Source organism: Gracilinanus agilis, chromosome X, assembly GCF_016433145.1.
Source record: "Gracilinanus agilis isolate LMUSP501 chromosome X, AgileGrace, whole genome shotgun sequence".
Lineage (NCBI taxonomy): Eukaryota > Metazoa > Chordata > Mammalia > Didelphimorphia > Didelphidae > Gracilinanus > Gracilinanus agilis.
Genome location: NC_058136.1, coordinates 78,613,248 through 78,634,203, shown reverse-complemented (window position 1 = coordinate 78,634,203; position 20,956 = coordinate 78,613,248). Strand labels below are relative to the sequence as shown.

The window sequence follows — 20,956 nt, the reverse complement described above, 5'->3', positions numbered from 1 at the left end:
ACTCGAAACTACCACACCAATGCAACTACCAACAATTTGGAAATTGGTCTCGTTCAAGGACACATGACAAAACTAGTGGAAATGCGCATGGGTAGGGGGAGTACGGGGGGGGGGGTTGAAGGGGAAAGGAGGAGCATGAATCATGTAACCATGTTAAAAATGAATATTAATAAATGTAAAAAAAAAGGATATCAAAAATTAAGTTATAAAATTTAAGGATAAACTTTGTTCTACTAGAAGATCTTGTATCATGAAATGTAGAAAGAATGCTTATGCACAACACGCTAGGATACATTAACTTCAGATATGATCTATGCAAATTAATCTTTTTTACTTCATAAAGTTTTAAAAAGTATATATGTGCTAACCAAAATGCCATAGAATGAATATTCCATTATTAAAGAAAAAACAACAATAAAACCTGCATATATACCTTATTTTCACTTGATGAATCCTCACGTACTTTAATGTGTCTCCTTTTCTTCTTTTGTTTGTAACTCCGCTGATTAACTGTTGACTTTATGCTTTTTGCTGATCTGATGGGAAATAAAGATGCTTACAAAACCAAGTATCATAACAAAATATTAAGAAATACTAAAATTCACATCTGTAGAGAATATTATACAGAAATAGTTCTATTTTTTACATTATGCTCCCTCTAATAAAAGATGAATAGTGGAACTTGAATCCAGGTTATTAAAGGAACTATAAATAAGATAGAACACTATAAGAAATTATAGCTGGGAAAACCTACATGTCTTGATACCAAAAGTCCAGCAAATAATTCACAGAAGGATAACAATTCACAAAGTTACAAAATGATTAAGTTAAACAATTTTTAAGAATTAAGAGTGCTGATCTATGTAATCACCAACTATAAATTCAGAAGACTAATGAAACGTGCTGCCCACATACTAAATGGAATAAAGACAAAGGATGCTGAATGAAATACACAGCTAATATGTTGTAACAGAGGCTTTATTTTCCTTTTATTCTCAATTTGGGGGAAAAAGCAAAGAGAAGGATCAACTCTTCCACCCTCCAAAGCAAGTCTTCCAAACATCATCTTCTTTCATTAAATAACCCATAGTTTCTCTTCCCCCGTACCAGCGGTCGGCAACCTCTTTGGCCGTGAGAGCCTTAAACGCCGCGTTTTTTAAAATGTAATTTCGTGAGAGCCATGCAGTACTCACAGTGTGCGCTCCTGTAATAGCACCTGGAAAAAAATGGACTTTATGGCTCTTGCAGAAAGAGCCAGATATGGATCGAGAGCCATACGTTGTTGACCCCTGCCCCATACTCTCAGTTAAGATCCTTGCTTTATATTCTACAGAAACAAATTGAGGCCATGTTATTGGTTCCCTCTTCATCTTCTATCACTTAACTAGTCTCTCTCCTCCTTCACTCCATCTCACATGAAAACATGGCTTCCATTCTTCCCACCCCCTCTAACCAAATACTGTCACCCTGATTTGATCATTTACCCTTCAGTTTCACCTTTCTATTGGCTACTTCTTTACTATCTGCTCTTATCTTAACAAAAACAAAACAAAAAAACCCTTTTACTTGGATCATTCCATCCTTGCTAACTATCACTATCCTCTCCTTCTCTCTTGCCCTTTATAATTATCAGGTCAAAACTGGCAAAACAGCAGAAAACTGACCCATGGTTTGCTGCATCTCATTTTCAGAAGTTGCACCGAGTGCATAATTATCTGTGAACAAAAAGTCATGCACTAGCTTTCCCCTCTAAAGTCTTTTAAGTTAAATAATTCACTATCAGTGTGGTGGCTGACTGCTACTGTCAACCTCATTGTGACAGAGAAAGTATTCTGTTAGAGGAGATAGGAAGGAATGGGAGCCATTTCATCATATGAGATGAAGTAAAGAAGGAGATAGGACTAGAAAAGTGATAAAAGACAAGAAGGAAACCAATGGCAAATGGCTTCAATTTATTAATATATTATTATTATTGCTCATAAAAGAATTAATTAATAATTAGTAATGATTATTAACATAAAGCAACTAGGATTATTAATTATCATTAACTAATGAAAACAATTTAAGCAATTTAAAAATAAATAATTATTTGTTGAAATAAATTCAATAATATAAATAAATATAAAATAATATATAAATAATATAATACATACAATATAAATAAATATAAAATAAAACAATAAAATAATTTAATAAAATAATTAATTAAAATAAGTGGGATATTAGTTGAAATAATTAATTAGCATAATTAAAAATGAATAATATTAATTGGTTTTTAAAATTTTTTTTAACCCGTAAATTCTGTGTATTGGTGGTAGTAGAGTGGTAAGGGTGGGCAATGGTGGTCAAGTGGCTTGCCTAGGGTCACACAGCTGGGAAGTGTCTGAGGCCAGCTTTGAACCTAGGACCTTCTGTCTCTAGGGCTGACTCTCAATCCACTGTGCTACCCAGCTGCCCCCAATATTAATTGTTAATATAAAATAACTATATAATATAACTTCATATGTAACTAAGAGTACGGGAGAAGGAGAACTATGGGATATTTAAGAAAAGAAATGAAGTCCAATAACTCTGCTAACAACATCCTGGAAAAAACCCTGAGAGCAAACACACAGCCTTCTTTATTCAGAACCCATGCAAGCACACAATCACGGTACATAATACTGATGAACCAAATTTTCCCTCCCTTTCTGATCCTCCTTCTTAGCCTCTTTTGTTGAATCTTCCTCCAGATTGTAAACCATCTGGTGAGGGTTGGTGTTCCTCAGAGCTTTATCTAGAGCCCTCTACTGTTCTTCCTTGATACTACTTCATTTGGTGACTTTATCAGTTCCCATGGGGTCTGTGCTGATAATCTCTGTCACCTCTGTGCTCATGATTCTCAAATCTTCCTTTCCTGTCCCAATATTTCTACTGAACTCCAGTCTTGCAACACCACTTGCCTTTTTGATATCTTGAACTGGGCAACTAATAGACACCTTCAACTCAGTGTCCAAAATATAGAATAATTCAAACATTTGATGCCCTCTCTTTTTTAAAACAATACAAATTGGGGGCAGCTGGGAGAGCCAAGCCTAGAGATGGGAGGTTCTACATTCAAATCTGGCCTCAGGCACTTCCCAGCTGTGTGACCCTGGGCAAGTCACTTGACCCCCATTGCCTATCCTAACAGCTCTTCTGCCTTGGAGCTAATACACAGTATTGACTCCAAGACAGAAGACAAAGGTTTAAAAAAAAAAAAAGAATCTTACATTCTATCAAAAGTCTAATCATAGCTGTTTTAAACATTGTGGCTAATTCTAGATCAGGAAATTTTTCCACAAAAGAGAAATAAACTAGGAAGTTAAGGGTTTAAATAAAATTCTAGAAATATTATGCTAGATTTTGAAGGGATACAGAATGGTTATAGAAAAAGGTAGAACTATTTCTCATCTGTGAATGGTATATCCACAAAACTGACCATGTATTAATGCATAAATGCCTCACAAAAAAAATATTAAAAGTTTTCACTGACTGACAATAAGGAAATTTAAATAGCATTTAAAATGTAAGAAACTAAATAATACGCAGTATTGATTCCAAGATAGAAGGTAAGGATTTAAAAAAACAAAAATAAAAAACTATAAAAATTGCCAAAAGGGCAATTATGCAGCAATTATCAGAAACAGGAAGAACTGTGTGGGTGGGGTGGAATATATTGTTCATCAGGATTTATTTTGCCACACTGTCCTCCCAATGTACAATTTCTAGATTAAAAAACATGTACTCTTAAATATAGTTATGTGGAAATGGTAATCAGACTCAAATTAAAAATTCCTAAGAATGTAACAGATTATAATTCCTGAAACCATAGTCTTCTAAAAACATGAGGAAAAACTTGAAATTATTAAATTACCTTGGCCTTGGCCTTTGATCACCTTTAGGTTCAGTAATATCTTCAGTATCAGGAAATCCTTTGAAGTCAGAATCAACAAAATCTCCACTGCTCACTTGGAAATGAATTTTTAAAATGATTTTAAAAATAAGTTCAACTATCTTGTTATGCCTTTTTTTGAGTGGGGGGTTAGGACTTTGTTCCATAACATATAAATCTGGTGCACTTACTCTTCTTGCAAAAAATTACATAAATTTTGACTTAGATGATTATATAATAGAGATACACCTTACTACATATCAGGTCTAACTACATTACTCCTTTACACAGTAAATTTCAGTGACTTTCTGTTGCCTCTAAAATTAAATATAAACTTCTAAACGTATTTTTAATGCTCCATTCAACCACATCTCAATCTCTCTGCCAATTTGTTAAACTTAAATTCACTTTCTTACACTCTATGTAAACTGGCCTTCTATACTCCTAGCATAGACTACTCAATCTCCATCTTTGTGACTTAGTACTGGTCCTACTACCACCTGCCTCCCCCACAATCTGCTTTTCCATATCTCTTTAAGATCTCACTAAATTACAGAATTTCTGATTGTTCCAAATGCTAGTTTTCTTTCTCTTAGAATTCACTACATTGTTACATCAAGATATTTAAGTTTAAACATGCATATCTATATGTAGTCACAAAAACACATGCACAGTTGTGAATTTCTTTGTTTTCTCCTCCTTAGAATAATATAGGATTTAGTAACTGGTATGCACCAACACTTCCAGGCACTGTCCATTTTTTAATTTCCAGAGGTCTGTCATATCTAACTTTTCTAAATTTCTATTTAGATCCTTAAATTACTTCTTGTGTCTCTTCTCCCTGGTTTTTTCCTTTTTCTTAGTTTTCTTAGCAAAGATGCTGCCATCTCCTTCTCTAGCTCATTTTATAGAATAAACTCTGAAATTCCTCTTTCTAATCCGTCTGTTACTGCCTTGCAATCTATAATTCTTTTCTTTATCCTCATTTCACACCAAATCCCTCTATCCTTTTCCCAGGTTATTACCCCTGCATTGGCTACGCTCCCTTTCCTTCTTTATTTTGACTCCATGGTGAACCAGTTCAAGTTCTATCCTGTCTTTTTCTCTGAGGACCTTTCCCTTCCTTATCTTTTTTTTTTTTTAACCCTTATACTTTGGTGTATTGTCTCATAGGTGGAAGATTGGTAAGGGTGGGCAATGAGGGTCAAGTGACTTGCCCAGGGTCACACAGCTGGGAAGTGGCTGAGGCCGGGTTTGAACCTAGGACCTCCTGTCTCTAGGCCTGACTCTTACTCCACTGAGCTACCCAGCTGCCCCCTCCCTTCCTTATCTTTTTGCTGATCTTGCTCTGTGAGGCCTCAGTCTTAGATTATTTCCACCTTCACAAAACTATGCTAACAGTCTACAAATTTGTTACACAGTCTCCAATAGGCATTTATTGCATGCAGCAAGGTCATACTTCTACATCTCTCTAACTGATTCACTATCCTACCTCATCACAACTTCCTTTCCAAATCTTTCTATCCCTCCTACTGCAAACTTCTTATAACTGCCCTTTACCCTACTCTCTCTTGAGCTGAAAATCTTAAAAAAAAATAAAAAGCGACCTCTGTACCAGCAGCAATACAATGACCCAGGACAATTCTGAGGGATCTATGGTAAAGAACGCTACCTACATTCAGAGGAAGGACTGCAGGAGAGGAAACATATAAGAAAAACAACTGCTTGAACGCATGGGTCGGGGTGGACATGATTGAGGGTGTGGACTCGAAACTACCACACCAAGGCAACTACCAACAATTTGGAAATTGGTCTTGATCAAGGACACATGACAAAACTAGTGGAAATGTGCATCGGCCATGGGTAGGGGACTGGGGGGTGAAGGGGAAAGTAGGAGCATGAATCATGTAACCATGTTAAAAATGAATATTAATAAATGTTAAAAAAAATAAAAAATAAAAAGCCATTTGCCAAGAACTCCCACTTCTCACTTTCACCTTCCTTTATCCCTTTTTCTCACATGAAAACATGGTCCTTCTTGCCACAGTCACCAGTGCTGAAGCAATCCTATCCATGTTGTTCCTTCCATCTAATCTTTGGTTTCTCCCCCAACTACTGGTTGCTTTACTTCTGCCTACAAACAAATCTATTTCACCGTTCTCCAAAAGCCCTCCTTTGATCGGTCCAGTCTGCTATTTATTATCCAGTATAACTCCTTTCTTTTTATTAAAAGATTGCCTAATGCTAAAATCAATGCCTACAATTGATATTTTTTTCTGATATTTTTCTTACAAATTTCTGTGTAATCTGAACTCATCATTCACTGGGAAATCATGCTTTCCGAAAATCCAAAGGCTTTTTTTTTCTCTACCCTCATTTTTCCTGACCTCATCAATGCATCCTTTGACTACAAGGAAGTTAGACAAATTACTTCCAGATCTATATACCCAGTCACAGTGTATCTAATGGAAATCTAGTCCCAAGATTACCAAGTATCCATTAGACATTTCAAATAGGATGTTTCCCAGACTTCTCTGATACAACTTTTCTCTCAAAACTAATCCCTCTTGCTCACTTCCTTATTTCTGTTCAAGTCCCCATCCTTCCAGGGACCCATATTTATAACCTCAGCTCCTTAAATCCCCATATCCATCCAGAGGCCAATCTTGTCAACCCTACCCTCCCACAGCATCTCCACCATGAATGTTGTTCTTCCTACTTCAATCCTAATTGAAGATTCACATGACTTCTCATTTGTACAACTTCTACCTCCCTATATAAGGCCTTCCTTATTCTTTTCAAGTGTTAATACCTCCCCCATTCCAAAATTAAGAAGAAAAAAAGAGGAAGATGAGGGAAACTTTTGAAAAAGCACTGTAAGAATTGCAATGCACTTTACATACATTAACGCATTTGATCCTCACAACAATCCTAGAGTATTCTCTCCTCTTTCTCCTACCCATCCCCCCTTTTTCTTTTCCATCTTAAAAAAACAATTAGGAACATGAAAGAGATAAGGTAGATAACAAAAAACAGGCACTCCCTTTGCTACATCATTTTTAAGTGGAATAATTTTATTTTTGACTTTCTCTTACCTTTCTGTTTGCTTTCCTTTGTCTCTTCTGCAGATTCTTCTTCACTTAATTTATGGATCAACAGCCTGCATGTGTACTTAAGCTTTTTAGTTTCCTCAGAGTCTGAATCAGATTCTGAACTGCTTTTCCTATAAATCCCTAAGAACAAAAAAATGAACTTTATGTGGAAGCAGGAGTGGGTTTGGCAATCTGTATCCCTTGAAGCAATTCCCAAATAAATTGCCACTCTATTCAAGTACTGAGTATTTGAGATCTCTTCAAACTTCACCCCTAAACTATGCACACTTTGAAGGGCACCTATTAAAGTTTTTTCCTCTTTTTTATTTTTCAATAACTACTAAGTAGATCATTAATCTTTAACTGATGTGGTGGTTCCCAACAATTTTTTAAATAGCATCTGTTTGATAAATACCAATTTTTTAGTCCTCAGAAGCTGAGCTAATCAAACTAAGGAACAGACACACATTCAAGTGTCTTTTTGATGCTTCTTCTCACCCTCTCTTCTTGCATTTGTTTCATCTTTCTTTTTAACATCTGATTCTTCACTTTCCTCTGAAGAAAAACTGGCTTTGATTTCTTCAAAGAGCGTCTTCTTGACAATTCTTTAAAATAAAATATTTTCTCTAGTTAAGAACAAGTTTCCCAATGTGAATTATGAATCAAAAATATCCCAAGACAAATTAAGAATTATACAATATAATGATTTTATAAAAGAAACCATTTTATTATTAGCAAGAACTTCCAAATATAGTAAAAGAAAATAAAGAAAATATCTTAAGGCAATGCCTGTTACATATCAGGAAGCATGCTAAGCTATGGGAATACAAAAGACAAAACTTCCAAATAAGCAAAAAATAGATATATTCCTTCCTCTCAAAAAACAGTCTAATGGGGGAGAAAACATTCAGACAACTATGTACAAAGATATATAATATACACACACTTAAACAACATACATACACATAAATATACATGCATGTTGTTGTTGACACTAAGATTAAGACAAAGAAAGGCTTCTTTCAGAAAATGAGACACCAGTTTAAACTTAAAGGAAACTAGGGGAAGCCAAAAAAGTAGAGATGAAGATGGAATAAGAAATCTCTTAACTGAATCTTTAATTAAAGTTATTCTATTGTTACTTAGTGTTGCTTTCATTTCTCTAATGTGCTTGTGCTCTCTCTCTCTCTCTCTCTCTCTCTCTCTCTCTCTCTCATTATCTCAAAACTTCAAAGAAATCTAACTAAAGTGGTGATGGTAAATCTATGACACCCATTTTTGATGACACGTGGGCACATAGAGAAATATGAGGCTGCTCGGTTTTTTGGCAAATTTTGACACACCAAACTCAAAAAGTTGCCCCTCACTGAACTAAAGTAGGCCAGCAAATCTCAATGAAAATAACTTTCTGTTTAATCCCTAGCTTGAATGGACACATTATAATACTGATAATTATACTACTTTACTAGAATTTTTTTTATTACATATTCTTTATATTCACATATAGAGTAAGGTTAGTTAAGCAGTTTAATGCTTTGCTTGAAATAAGCATTTTTGGGGTCTGAAGTAGATTAATCACACTTTTTACCTGACCTAAAAATTTGAGTTTAGCAAGTTTTTAATACCTAACATTTTTCAAAATTGTTTCCCACTAAATCAGAATTTAGGTTCCTATTATACTAGGTACTTGGTCATATTAGAGAAGCTACTACCTTCAGTGTTAGCACAATTAAGTATAATGTTAATTATTATTATAGTATTTCTGTTTTGCTAAGGACCTAAATATTTATATTAGGGCAGAAGATAGAAAATTAAACTGCCTAAAATAGCCATTTTATTACCACTTAAAAATAAAACAAATTACATAAAAACTAAGTTTATCCATATTCTAGACATTCTTTAAAAGGAATCAACTTTAGATTAATCTATTTCCTATTCTGTCTTCTCACTATGTGTTGGGATCCAGGCATGAACAAATTCTGGAAATGTTATAAATGTACTCAAAAACTGACTCTTGTAAACATATGCTCAGGTATCAGACTTAAGGATGTAATTCTTATATTTCTCATTATTTGATTTCTAATCTTATGGTATTCTGACCACTCCCCTAAAACAAAGGTCAATTGGATCTCTAGGCAGGGCTCTGAGTCCTAAATTGTAAGCCTCCACCTCTTTGATCTTGTGGTTGTCAACCAAGCCAATGTTAAATTCTCTACCATTATCACATGTTGATTAACTACCTCCCCATTCTTTACTATTCCTTGATTCTGCAATTAAAAACTGGGTTCCAGTGGGGCTCTCTTTCTACCATCATAGGAGCACATAGATTGAACCTTTTGTCCTCATGTCTTTTTTTCCCTCATGTTCCCTGTCTCTTATTCCTTAATACTTCCTGTGGATATATTTGGGTCTCACTTATTTAAACTTTTTCCAATCATCAAGTTATAATCAGCCAGTTCAATGCTATTATACTCACCCGCATTTTTTTCTTTCCTTCTCTTTTTCTTCCTTCCTTCTTTCTTTTTTTTTAAATTTATTTACTTGAGAGAGTTGCATACATTGAAACTAAGATGGTGGTATAAATGCTCGATTACCCCGATCTCTCTACACCAGTGATTCCCAAAGTGAGAGCCATCACGCCCTCGTGGGTGCTGCAGTGATCCAGGGAAGTGGTGATGGCTACAGGTACATTTATCTTTCCTATTAATTGCTATTAAAATTTAAAAAAATTAATTTCCAGAGACACTAAGTAATATTTTTTCTGGCAAGGGAGCGGTAGGCCAAAAAAGTTTGGGAACCACTGCTCTACACACACAAAAAAAGAAAATCAAGGAACATGACTCAATGTGATAAGGAGTAACCCTGACAGAACCTGAACCAGCCAAATGCAGTGACTCCATGAGAAGCCTGTAGAATAGGAATGAGCCCCAACCCAAACTACTCTACCCATGTAAAGAAGGCTAAGAAGGCTAGAAACCTACAAACTCTCACATGGAAACTAAATGCTCCTATGTAGCAGCAGTATACCTGGGGTAGTTGAGACCAGAACCAGGACTAGAAAAAACTGGTGGAACTGGTATTGTGAGGTGTTGAATGTAGTTAGACAAAATAGCTGCAAATCTTCACAGAGAAAGCAAGCAGGACCACCTCCCTCCTCAACTGTAATAGCATGAGAAACAAGGGCAACCAGCCCTAACCCAAGTATCAGAGAAGAGGCCTCTGCAAGCTTAGAGTAGGGCATCCTCTACATCAGAAAGAAAGAAGAATCTTAATAGAGAGATAAGGGAACAAAGGTGGGGGGGAAAACTAGAAAAATGAGCAAAGGATAAAAAACAGACAAACCTGACCTCAGAATGTTACTTTGAAAGATCAATTTTGAAAGATTTAACTATTTCTCAGCAATACAATGATCTGGGACAATTCTGAAGGGCTTTTGACATAGAATGCTGTCCAAATCCAGAGAAAGAACCATTTCAGTTGGAATGCAAATGAAAACATACTATTTTTTTACTTTGTTTTTATTTTTAGGTTTTGGATTTATTTGATTATTCTCTTAAAAACAAACAATATGGAAGTATATTTTGGAACTAAAGAATATGTATGTGGAAAATTGTTACATGTAATTGGGAAAATAAAATATATTTTAAAATACACAAATAATGTTTTCTGGATTTAAAGCAAACAAATTAGTTAAAACTTAAAAAAATTTAATGTATTCAAAATTATTCATTTTCAAACATTTCCTTTTATGCCAATTATGTTAAGATTAAAAATGATAAAGACTGATATAATAATAGAAATTAGTAGTTTAATTAAAGCCATGGCCATGTTGGAAAAATATATATAAGACCACGCCTATCTTTTATATTTACCGCCGGAGCCCATCCTGTCCCTCTGGTACACCAGCCAGCTACTCTGCAAAACCCAGAAAGAGGCTTTCTCTAGGCCCTCCTCCGAATTTAAATTGCCCCATATGTGGGGACACTGGACGTCCCCACACCTTAAACCGGAAACCGGAAACCCATAGGGATCACAGGAAATGTAGTCTCAAAGTCCCCACATGTCCATTGGGAGTCTACTAGACACTTCCCTGAATTTAAAACAAATATTATGAAATCCTAGCAAGATATTATTCCATTAACTCAACTACCAAACAAACACTACAAATTTTTACAACTAGGTTGAATGGATACATCATGAATCTATAAAAGTTCAACTGGTTATAGCAATGGTTTTTCTCACTAATGGATTCCCTAACTAATTCTCCACAGAAGCTATTTCAAATCTCTTTCCTTTTCAATCCTTACAATTTCTTAGCTTTTTCTCAAATATAGACTTCCCTTACTGAGAACACTAAAAACATTTGACCACCATCTCCCTCTTTTTCCAGTTGCTTTTAGAGCACAGTCCTGTAGTTTCATCCTCTCCCTCTGTTTCTCCCCTGACCTACTATCTATCTTTATGTCATATATTTTCACTGTCAAACCTCCTAAAAAATCCAAAAAAATATTTCCTTAAGTTTGGTGGGTTAGGGTCAATCTTCCCTTTGTCAGGCACAACCTAGAAAAAAAATGAACAGCTATGTAGCATGGTGGATAGATAGCCAGGATCTGGATTAAGGAAGACCTCAATTCAAATATTACTTAGTAACTGACTCAAGGCATATCACATAATTCTCTACCTGTTCAGTTTCCTTATGTGTTAAATGGGGATAATAGCATCTGCTTCCCAGGACTATCAAATGAGATAATATTTATAAAGCACCCAACATCTTGCCTGGTACATGAAAAGTAATAAATGCTTATTCCTTCCGTTTTACTCTAGTGTCGATTACCATTCTCAGCAAACATTCAAGTGATGGTTCAGCTGCCAAATCCCTTGGTTTCTCCACCATAACCTCTGCCTTCTCAAACCTCAAACTATTTTATCTCTTTGCTGCATTGGGCACCTATGAGCACCCTATATTTTATGGTATTCGTTCTTTTCTTGGGTCCTGTGACACTACACTCTACTGGTTTTCCTACTTCTCTATCCTTCCTCTTCTTTTTATTGACTTATTATTCATACCAAGAATGGGTGTTGTTTTCCAACTCTCCTATTGCCTTTCCTCTTTCACTTCTCTTGGTGATATACTTTGTACTTGTGGATTTAGATATCATCTTTCTGAAGATGACTCCCAGAGCCATATTTAAAAATTCCAGTCACATCCCCGAGTTTTAAACCCACATCATTCAGCTGGCCTGTTGGATATTTAGACCTTGGAATTCCAAAGACAACATGTCCAACACAAAATTCATTATCTTTATCCCAATCTTTTTCTTTTTCAAACTTTCTTATTACAGTTAAGAGTGCTTCCATCCTCCTCACCACGCAGGTAATCTCAGCAACAGCTTCCCAGCAACATATGGCCCAGTATTGCCTTTTCTATATCTTTTACAAATTCCTCTATTTGTTGAGTCCCAACATCTGTGCCACCACTATCACTGATCAAAAAAAGAACAAAAGAAAAACAAACAAAAAAAAAAAAAGAAAAAAGAAGAGAGACAGTAAACCTAAGAGCCATAGGAATCGTTGCACCCTTCCCTCCACAGAACACCAGCCTTGATACAACCTAGTTCAGTGATTCCCAAAGTGGGTGCCACCGCCCCCTGGTGGGTGCTGCAGTGATCCAGGGAAGCAGTATTGGCCACAGGTGCATTTATTAATTGCTATTAAAATTTTTTAAAAATTTATTTCCAGGGGGCTAAGTAATATTTTTTCTGGCAAGGGGGCGGTAGGCCAAAAAAGTTTGGGAACCACTGATCTAGTTCTTAAAATCACCAATCATTAAGCTAGTAAGCCCTGTGGAAAAATCTGACACATTTCTTTGGAAGTCAATTGTCAGAAATGACTTTCAACAAATAACAATAGCTAGTGCTTACATAATGCCAACAACAGATGAGGAAAATGAGGTAAGCAGAGGCAGGTAAATGTCTGAGGGCCATATTCAAACGTGGGTCTTCCTTACTTCAAGCTAGAAGCTCTATCCACAGTAACGACTCACTTACCACACTGAAGATTATGAATATCTATGGGGTCATGAGGAATCAAACACAAGAAAGGTTTGAAGACAGAAGAGGATTAGAATAGTTTTTGTAGGGAATGAACTAATAAATTAATAAGGGAAGAATAAAAAAAGGCTCCCTAATCAAGTTTGGTTAATAAGCATTAAAATTAGGAGCAAATAGCATGAGTAATCTAGGGTTAACATTTTGAAAAAGAGCATTGACAAGACAAGAGGTCAGTTTTCATGAGCAGTTGGTATTGTTAGAACAGCAGGAACGTAGTAGAATACTTTTTTGAAATTAGAATTCTGATATATGAGTAAGGAATATATCAAAGAACAATACACAACTCTACAAAAACCTAAACCCCAAAAAATAAAGAGCATTAGGTAAAGATGATGATGCCAGGGAATCAGGGTTATTTCAGAGAGTAGGATTATTTTCCATTTATATTCCATAGCCTATCAAATTTAACAAGACTTTTCTACTAGTAGCAATGCAATGATCCAGGACAATTCCAGAATGCTATCCACATCCAGAGAAAGAAGCGTAGGAGTAGAAACGCAGAAGGAAAACATAGAATTGATCACATGGTTCAAAGGGTATATGATTGGGGTTTTGGCTTTAAAAGAACATTCTATTGCAAGAATGTTTTGAACAATACATGTGTAACCCCAATGGAAATGCTTGTCAGCTCCAGGAGTGAGGAAGAAAGGGGTGGGGAAAATCATAAGTCATGTAACCTTGGAAAAATGTTCTAATAAATTAATAAAAATAAAAAATATATTCTATATCCTGTTCATCACATTGTTTGCATATTTTCTCCACCATTAGGATATGAACTCCCCAAGAACAGAGATTTATTTGTATATTAGAAAAGCTCCTTTAGCGCAATACTGGTAGGTATATATAGTTAGTGCTTTAATAAAAGCTTGTTGACCCTAACCATTCATCATTTGCTCTTTCTAACAAACAAAACTTAATCTGTATACATCAATGAGATATTATGGTCATCTTGATATATGAATTAAAAAGGAAAATTATTATCTATAAATCCAATTGATCTAACTTTTGATTTGTGAATTTCAAATAAAAGACTTAAAAACATAAACAATAAAATGGACATTGAGCAAAATCTACTTTTATCTATTAAAGAAAATTAATGTATTTGTGGACTTAAAGTTTAAAAAAAAAAGCCACAACAGTGAGATATTGTAAAATCTTGGTATGTTTTCCAAGGGATCAAAAATTAACATTTAATATAATTTAATGCATTTTAAAATTTAGTTTTTAAATGATATACATACTTCTATATTAAATATGAAATTAAGCAAATACTCATAAAAATATAACCTATAAAAACATATATAGAAGACAAATTACTATTCAATGATCAATAATTCATTACTTATTCAATGCATCTTTATTTTTAAAGTTAATATGATGTCCAATATACAAAATTAAAAATAAATGCAATAATGACAGAATGTCATAAATTTTCATTTATAATTTTTGGTTGTTTAAATCTTTTTTAAAAAGTCTCATCATTGCACAAAGTTTTATATTTAACAAACTTCTTGCTATTTTTAATAATGCTATAAGAAAAAGAAGAAGAAAAATGCTGTAAGATAGTTATTACAAATAAAAAAATTGGGAATAAAGTCATACCGATTATCAGGTTTATCATCATCATCTATTAGGACAGGTACACACAAAGTATCAGTTTCATTTCCTTGAATTAAAAAAAATTTTAATTAAAAAATCAAACTACCTATTAAATTCAATTTATCAAAGCTTTAAAATGAAAGACTACTTAAAAAGGAAATAAATACTCTTGCATTAAAAGAAGTAGAAAGAGAAGGCAGCTAATTGGCTCAGTGGATTCAGAATCAAGCCTGGAGACAGTCAGTTCTGGGGTCCTGGGTTCAAATACAACCTCAGACACTGCCCTAGTGTGGAAGGGAGGGTTAAAAAAAAAAAAGAAAGAAAATTAGATATTCTTTTTTTTTTTTTAAGGGGAAAATGAAAATATTCTCTATTCTTTTTTTTTTATTATTTTATTTTAAACCCTTAACTTCTGTGCATTGACTCATAGGTGGAAGAGTGGTAAGGGTAGGCAATGGGGGTCAAGTGACCTCCCATCTCTAGGCCTGGCTCTCAATCCACTGAGCTACCCAGCTGCCCCCTTATTCTCTATTCTTGAAAGGCTCTTTCTATAGGCAATGTTTAATTTTCTTACTTAGTACTACAACATTATTAAATTTAATTTTTGTTTCAATTTAATAAGAAATGTTATTAATGTTATACATTTTACAACATTTATATATGCGTTTCTGTACATGTATACCTATCATTTGAATGGCTATATGGATGGAAACTCACTTCTGATGTCTGGTCACTGATTTCCAATTGAAACTTACTTATTAAATGCCATGAAATTTCCTTAAAATTTAATATATACAAAAAAACTTGATGTCACCAACTTCTGCATACAACTAGTTATTAGTATTTCTCTGAATGTTAATTTGCATTATTTATTCATTACCACAGGGCGAAACTTCAGATTTTCTAATCTTTTTCTCTCTCATATCCAATCATTCATCAAATCTCTATTTCATGATTCATGATTATTTTGGAAGTTTCTGAATTGATCCTGATACAATCAGTACTTAAATCATGGTTAACTCTTTGTGTCCCCATTTGAGGTTTTCTTAAGAATAATGGAGTGGTCTGTCATTTCCTTCTCCAGCTCATTTTCTCTCATCTCACTCAAGGCAAAGAGGTATGACTAGTTTAGGGTCAAATAGCTTACAAGTCTTCCTGACTTCTGCCCTAACCCTAACCCTAAAGTGTTGTATAAAATGCTCTTAAGTATTCTTAAAATACTTTTGCAGTACTGTCATATTTCAGTTCTAAAATTATGAAACCTAATATGTTAATATCCTGAAGATATCCAGGTAGTATCTAAAACCCTAAAATTGAACAAGTCAATAAGCATTTGCACTACTTAAAATAGAAAACTCAGCTACTATTTATCTAGCACTGAAAATTTTTTAAATCTGATTCTTTCATCTTTTTCCACATTTTATTTTAAAGTATTCAATTTCTGTATTATAGTATTAGCAAAAACAAAGTTCCATACTATTCTTTCTGAACAAACCGTTTTCCACCTTTGTTTTTGTTCAACTTCTTTCAGCAACATATGGCTCTCGAGCCATCTCTGGCTTTTTTGAGGGCCAGATATGGCTCTTTCTGCAGAAGCCATAAAGTCAATTTTTTTCAGGTGCCATTACAGGAGCGCGCACTGTGAGCACTGTACAGCTCTCATGAAATTACATTTTAAAATGTGGTTTTTATGGCTCTCACAGCCAAAAAGGTTGCTGACTCCTGGCTTACAACCTCAATTGTGATTTTCCTTAAAGATATTCAAATCCTAAATAACCATCAAGAACAAGGTCAAATTCTACTATCTATATCCAGTATCTACTGATATAATCCAATTCTAAAATATTCATCTCCTCTTTTGTAATTTTAAAAAGAATGTCTAGGGGGCAGCTGGGTGGCTCAGTGGATTGAGGGCCAGGCCTAGAGACAGGAGGTCCTAGATTCAAATCTGACCTCAGACACTTCTTAGCTGGGTGACCCTGGGACAAGTCACTTCACCCCCATTGCCTAGCCTTTACCACTCTTCTGCCAATATTGATTCTAAGACAGAAGGTAAGGGTTTAAAAAAAAAAAAAGAATATCTACTCAATCTAGTTGTCAATCAATCAATATTTCATTTATTGAGTTTTCCCCCTAATCTAATGTCATATTGTAACAGATTTGCTGCTTTTCTTGGGAGCGAAAAGAACATATTATAAATTTGGAACTTAAAGTCTTCAGAGATCATTTTTTTCATGACAGATCTCTGAATCAAAGGATGCAGGAGCTGAAAGGTACCATAAAAAGGTAATCTAGTCAATTCATTTACTGTAACAAAGGCATGCATCCAAATCAGAGAATGACTGATCATCATAGGCCTGAAGGAACTTTAGAAAATTTAGAATAATTGCCTCATATCTTAACAGGAAGAAATTGAAGCCCAACAAGAAAAACTACTTGGGATCATACTTAGAAAAAACATAACTCTAATTAAAATTCTTAAGAGACTAGTGGAGTTGAGATCCTGAAGTAGCAGAGCAAGAAGGAAAGAGAAAATCTCAAGTACAATTCCTTGGCTATAAATAGCAAGATAAGTGTTTTAGAGGTAAAAGGAGTTAGAGAAGGATTTTAGACATACTAATTTTCAAAACATCTTTTCTACTCTACCCATAAGTCACAAAACATGAATTTACCAGGTTATATGAATGCCAAAATATAAACTTCAATTTCCAAATTCACAAAATTCAATGGGCTTTTTTCACTATACTAGCTCTCCTGCCCAAATTTCCAGATTTAAAATATCAACTCTCAATTTACTCATATGCAAAATTATAATGATACTCCTCTTCTCCTTAACATATAGTTTCCTTGGATCATAGGTATCATATGAAAGGAAAATGTTTTGTAAGCCAAAAACAGGTATGATACATGCCTTCTAAAATCTAAATAGGTCTCTTACATTAAAGATGTAGTTTAAGATTATCATAATATGAACAAGATGATTTCAGAAAAAGCTGAAAAGACCTACATGAACCAATGCTGAATGATTAAGCAGAATTAGAAGAGCATTGTACACAGTGACTGCAAAAGTGTGGAATGAACAAATGTGCTAGATTTGCTATTAACAGCAGTGTAAAACCTAATGTAATGTAAAAACTAAAAAACATCATTGAAAACCACCCCCAAATTAAACATTTCTCCAAAAATTTAAATTTTCTCCCATACCTGGCACCTGAAAATATCCAGGACTTAATATATCAGTATTTTCTGTAATAGTCATTTCAGACTTGTCACTGTCAGATGAAGAGGAAAAAAAATAATGTTCATCCTGCTGTTCTTTGATGGTTTTTCCGGAGGAAAACTTCGAAGCTTTTCTCTTTTTATCATTAGCATCTGAATCAGAAGTGGAATCTCTTGCCTTCTTACGTTTAACTGTGTGTTGCTTTGCCTTGTCTACAACATTCTTTTCAGTACTATCATATATTAAATTAGTATCAGACTCTGAAGAGCTCTGATTTACTTTAGTAGATTCCTTTAATATAACTGACTTTTCATCTGAATCTGAACTATGAGTCATTAAATAAGATTTTTTGGAAACTGATTCCAATTGCTCTTCAATTTGAGGCAAAGAACTCTTATCTTTTTCTTTCCACTGTCCTGATGATTTTGCTTTACATTTTTTATTACTTTCTTCTTCTGAATTAGATGTAATATTTTCTATTTGTCTTCTTAAAGATGTTTTTATGTGTGGTGATCTTTGGAGGTCAGAGTCTTCCCTAAGTAATGTAGTATTATTATTATCAGAGATTACAACCTTTTCCTGAAGGACTCCAAAATTTCCTGTAACATGAGTTTGCTCCTCTGTTTTCTTTTGATTTACAGCATCTTTCAATGTGGAATCTGATAAGGAAGCTGGAGAAAGTTCAGCATGCACTTTCTTTGTTTCTTTGGCTAATGCCTTTAACTTGGCCTCTTTTTTGATATCTTTTAAAGACTCATCAATTTTTGAAGAATTTTTGGAATCCTGATCACTTTTAACATTCTGGATATCAAAAGATAATTTCAGAATCTCAAAAATATCTTCAGATCCTGAAGAAGGAATAGACCCAATGTCCATCTCAACAGATTTAGATGTACTGGCAAATTCATATTCTTCAGCTGTTGTAGAAACTTTTTCTGTACTAGTTTTGTCGGTTGAAAACTTTTTTGTCTTCAAAATAAATTTATTTTCCACTTCATGTTTTTTATCTACATTTTCAACTTCAGGGTATTTTTCTGTTTTCTCACTTGTGCATTTTTTAATATTTTCTTCTTTATCTCTAACAACCAACTTGCTTATCTCCTTATCTAAGTATTCATCTAATGTCTTGTGACTCTTACTGATATCATTCATCACAGATTTTATAGCTTGCAATTGATCTAACTTCATAGTTGAGCTGATTTGTGAATTATTGGCTATTTTTTCCAAAAATTTAAGAAAATTCAAGTTCATATTTGTAATGTTCTCAACCAGATTTTTTGTTTCTTGAATCAAATTTTTTGGAAGCATTAATGATGGGAAAAAAAATGTTATAGAACTAGAAGAATCATCATCTAACTGGGTTTTCTTTTCAGTATATATGGAGTGAAATTTATGTGGATGCTCACATTTCTTTTCATCATATGATAAGTTCTCAAACACACTGTCACATGTGGCAATCAAATCTAACAAGGGCTCAGGTTGGCAAATATAGCAATGCCATTGGTTGTTTTCATCCATTATTTTTGATATCTCCTTTCGTCCTAGGTTGCGCCAGATGCATTTTCTGCAAAAAGCATTATGGCAATTGTCACAACAAATTAAGTTTCCACCTTCTGCACACCATCTGAAATGTAAAAAAAAAAAATAAAATAAATTATTAAAGCATAATTCCTGGAGGGACCAATTATTTAAAAAATTTTAAAAATACAATTGAATCAAGATGAAAAGTCTGCTAATTATAAAAAAAGTCAAAATAATTTATCTGAATTTTAAAGAATCATATACATATACATACTGCACAAGTCCAACAAAACTCAAGGGTTAACTTTTTAAAGGAAAGCATTTTTCTAAGGAATAGTTTAAAAGAGTATTTCTCATATTTATGCATTTATTTACAGATGTCTTTATGAACACACATCTTTTTGTTTAGTCATTAAATTTAGTCATGTCTTGATTTTTTATCATTTTTATCAAAACATTTGAGATTTTCTTGGCCAACATACCAAAGTGGTTGGCTATTTCCTTCCCTAGCTTGTTTTATAGATGAGGAACCTGAGACAATAGTGTAAATGACTTGTCCAGGGTCACAGTGTCACAAAGTGTCTAAGATCAGATTTGAACCATCATTTTTTTCACATTAGCTGCCATCTAGCTCAGAAAGAATTGTGCATTTATTTATTGCTATATTCAAGACAGTGCTATCTGGAAAAACAACTAAATAAAAGAACTACTTCTGAAAGAAGTATTTTCACAAATATGGATGCCAACACATATGCAAATTCTAATGATGAGATTCTCATCTCATAGGTGCTTTGAGGTATCACCCCATCCTCACTCTCATCCACTCCCACACTTAAGGCCAGTTTTCTTCCTTAAAAGATACTGATGTCATGCCTGAGATTTGTATAGCCCAGGGGATAAAAGACTCAAGATTTATGTGATATCAAGGCTATTTAACATTATCTCATTACCTGAATACACAATATTTGATTATCTTGACTTAGATCTTGACAGAAACAACCTAGGACACTGAATTCAAGAACCTTAGGAATAGCAATATTCCCCAAACTACCAGGCCTTTTCCAGCCCAATTATATGGTCATGATTAAGGAAGAAAATACTGTAAAGAAGGAAATTCTTCTTTCCTTTTCATCACAAATAAATGCTAACAAACTTCCATCAGGAGACAGGCACAATAGTCCTGGAAGTGATACATGGGTCTAATCTGGTCCTCAGTCTAGCACTACCCTCCTTTTAAAAAGAGGCTGAAGCAATCAATTAATTGCTCACAATAGTCCATGCAAGCTATGATGGGTAAATCAAATCACTATTACTCCCCTTGATCCTGATGGGAACAATTCATTATCCTTAACCCAAAAGCCTTTGGTATAAGCATGCCCATCATCTGGAAAACAACACCCAAGATAGTCTGCCATCTATCCCTGCAAATATTAACTATTTTAGTTATCTCTGCTACTGAAGAACCAGAAAAAATAACCCTAAGTAGATCGAAGTCCTTCAT

The 20,956-nt window shown here is 34.2% G+C and overlaps 1 protein-coding gene across 1 annotated transcript in view; it reads right to left on the bottom strand.

The window, feature by feature from the left end:
- The window catches only part of LOC123253803 (transcriptional regulator ATRX-like), a 101,191-nt gene that overhangs the window by 60,759 nt on the left and 19,476 nt on the right, over nucleotides 1–20,956 (bottom strand). Inside the window, exons 6-12 of the mRNA XM_044682939.1 lie at nucleotides 17,919–19,558; nucleotides 14,718–14,781; nucleotides 7,504–7,610; nucleotides 6,999–7,146; nucleotides 5,521–5,522; nucleotides 3,896–3,989; nucleotides 434–536 (exon numbers count right to left, since the gene is read on the bottom strand). Of these exons, the coding sequence (XP_044538874.1) occupies nucleotides 434–536; nucleotides 3,896–3,989; nucleotides 5,521–5,522; nucleotides 6,999–7,146; nucleotides 7,504–7,610; nucleotides 14,718–14,781; nucleotides 17,919–19,558 (2,158 nt within the window). The remainder of the gene's footprint in view (nucleotides 1–433; nucleotides 537–3,895; nucleotides 3,990–5,520; nucleotides 5,523–6,998; nucleotides 7,147–7,503; nucleotides 7,611–14,717; nucleotides 14,782–17,918; nucleotides 19,559–20,956) is intronic.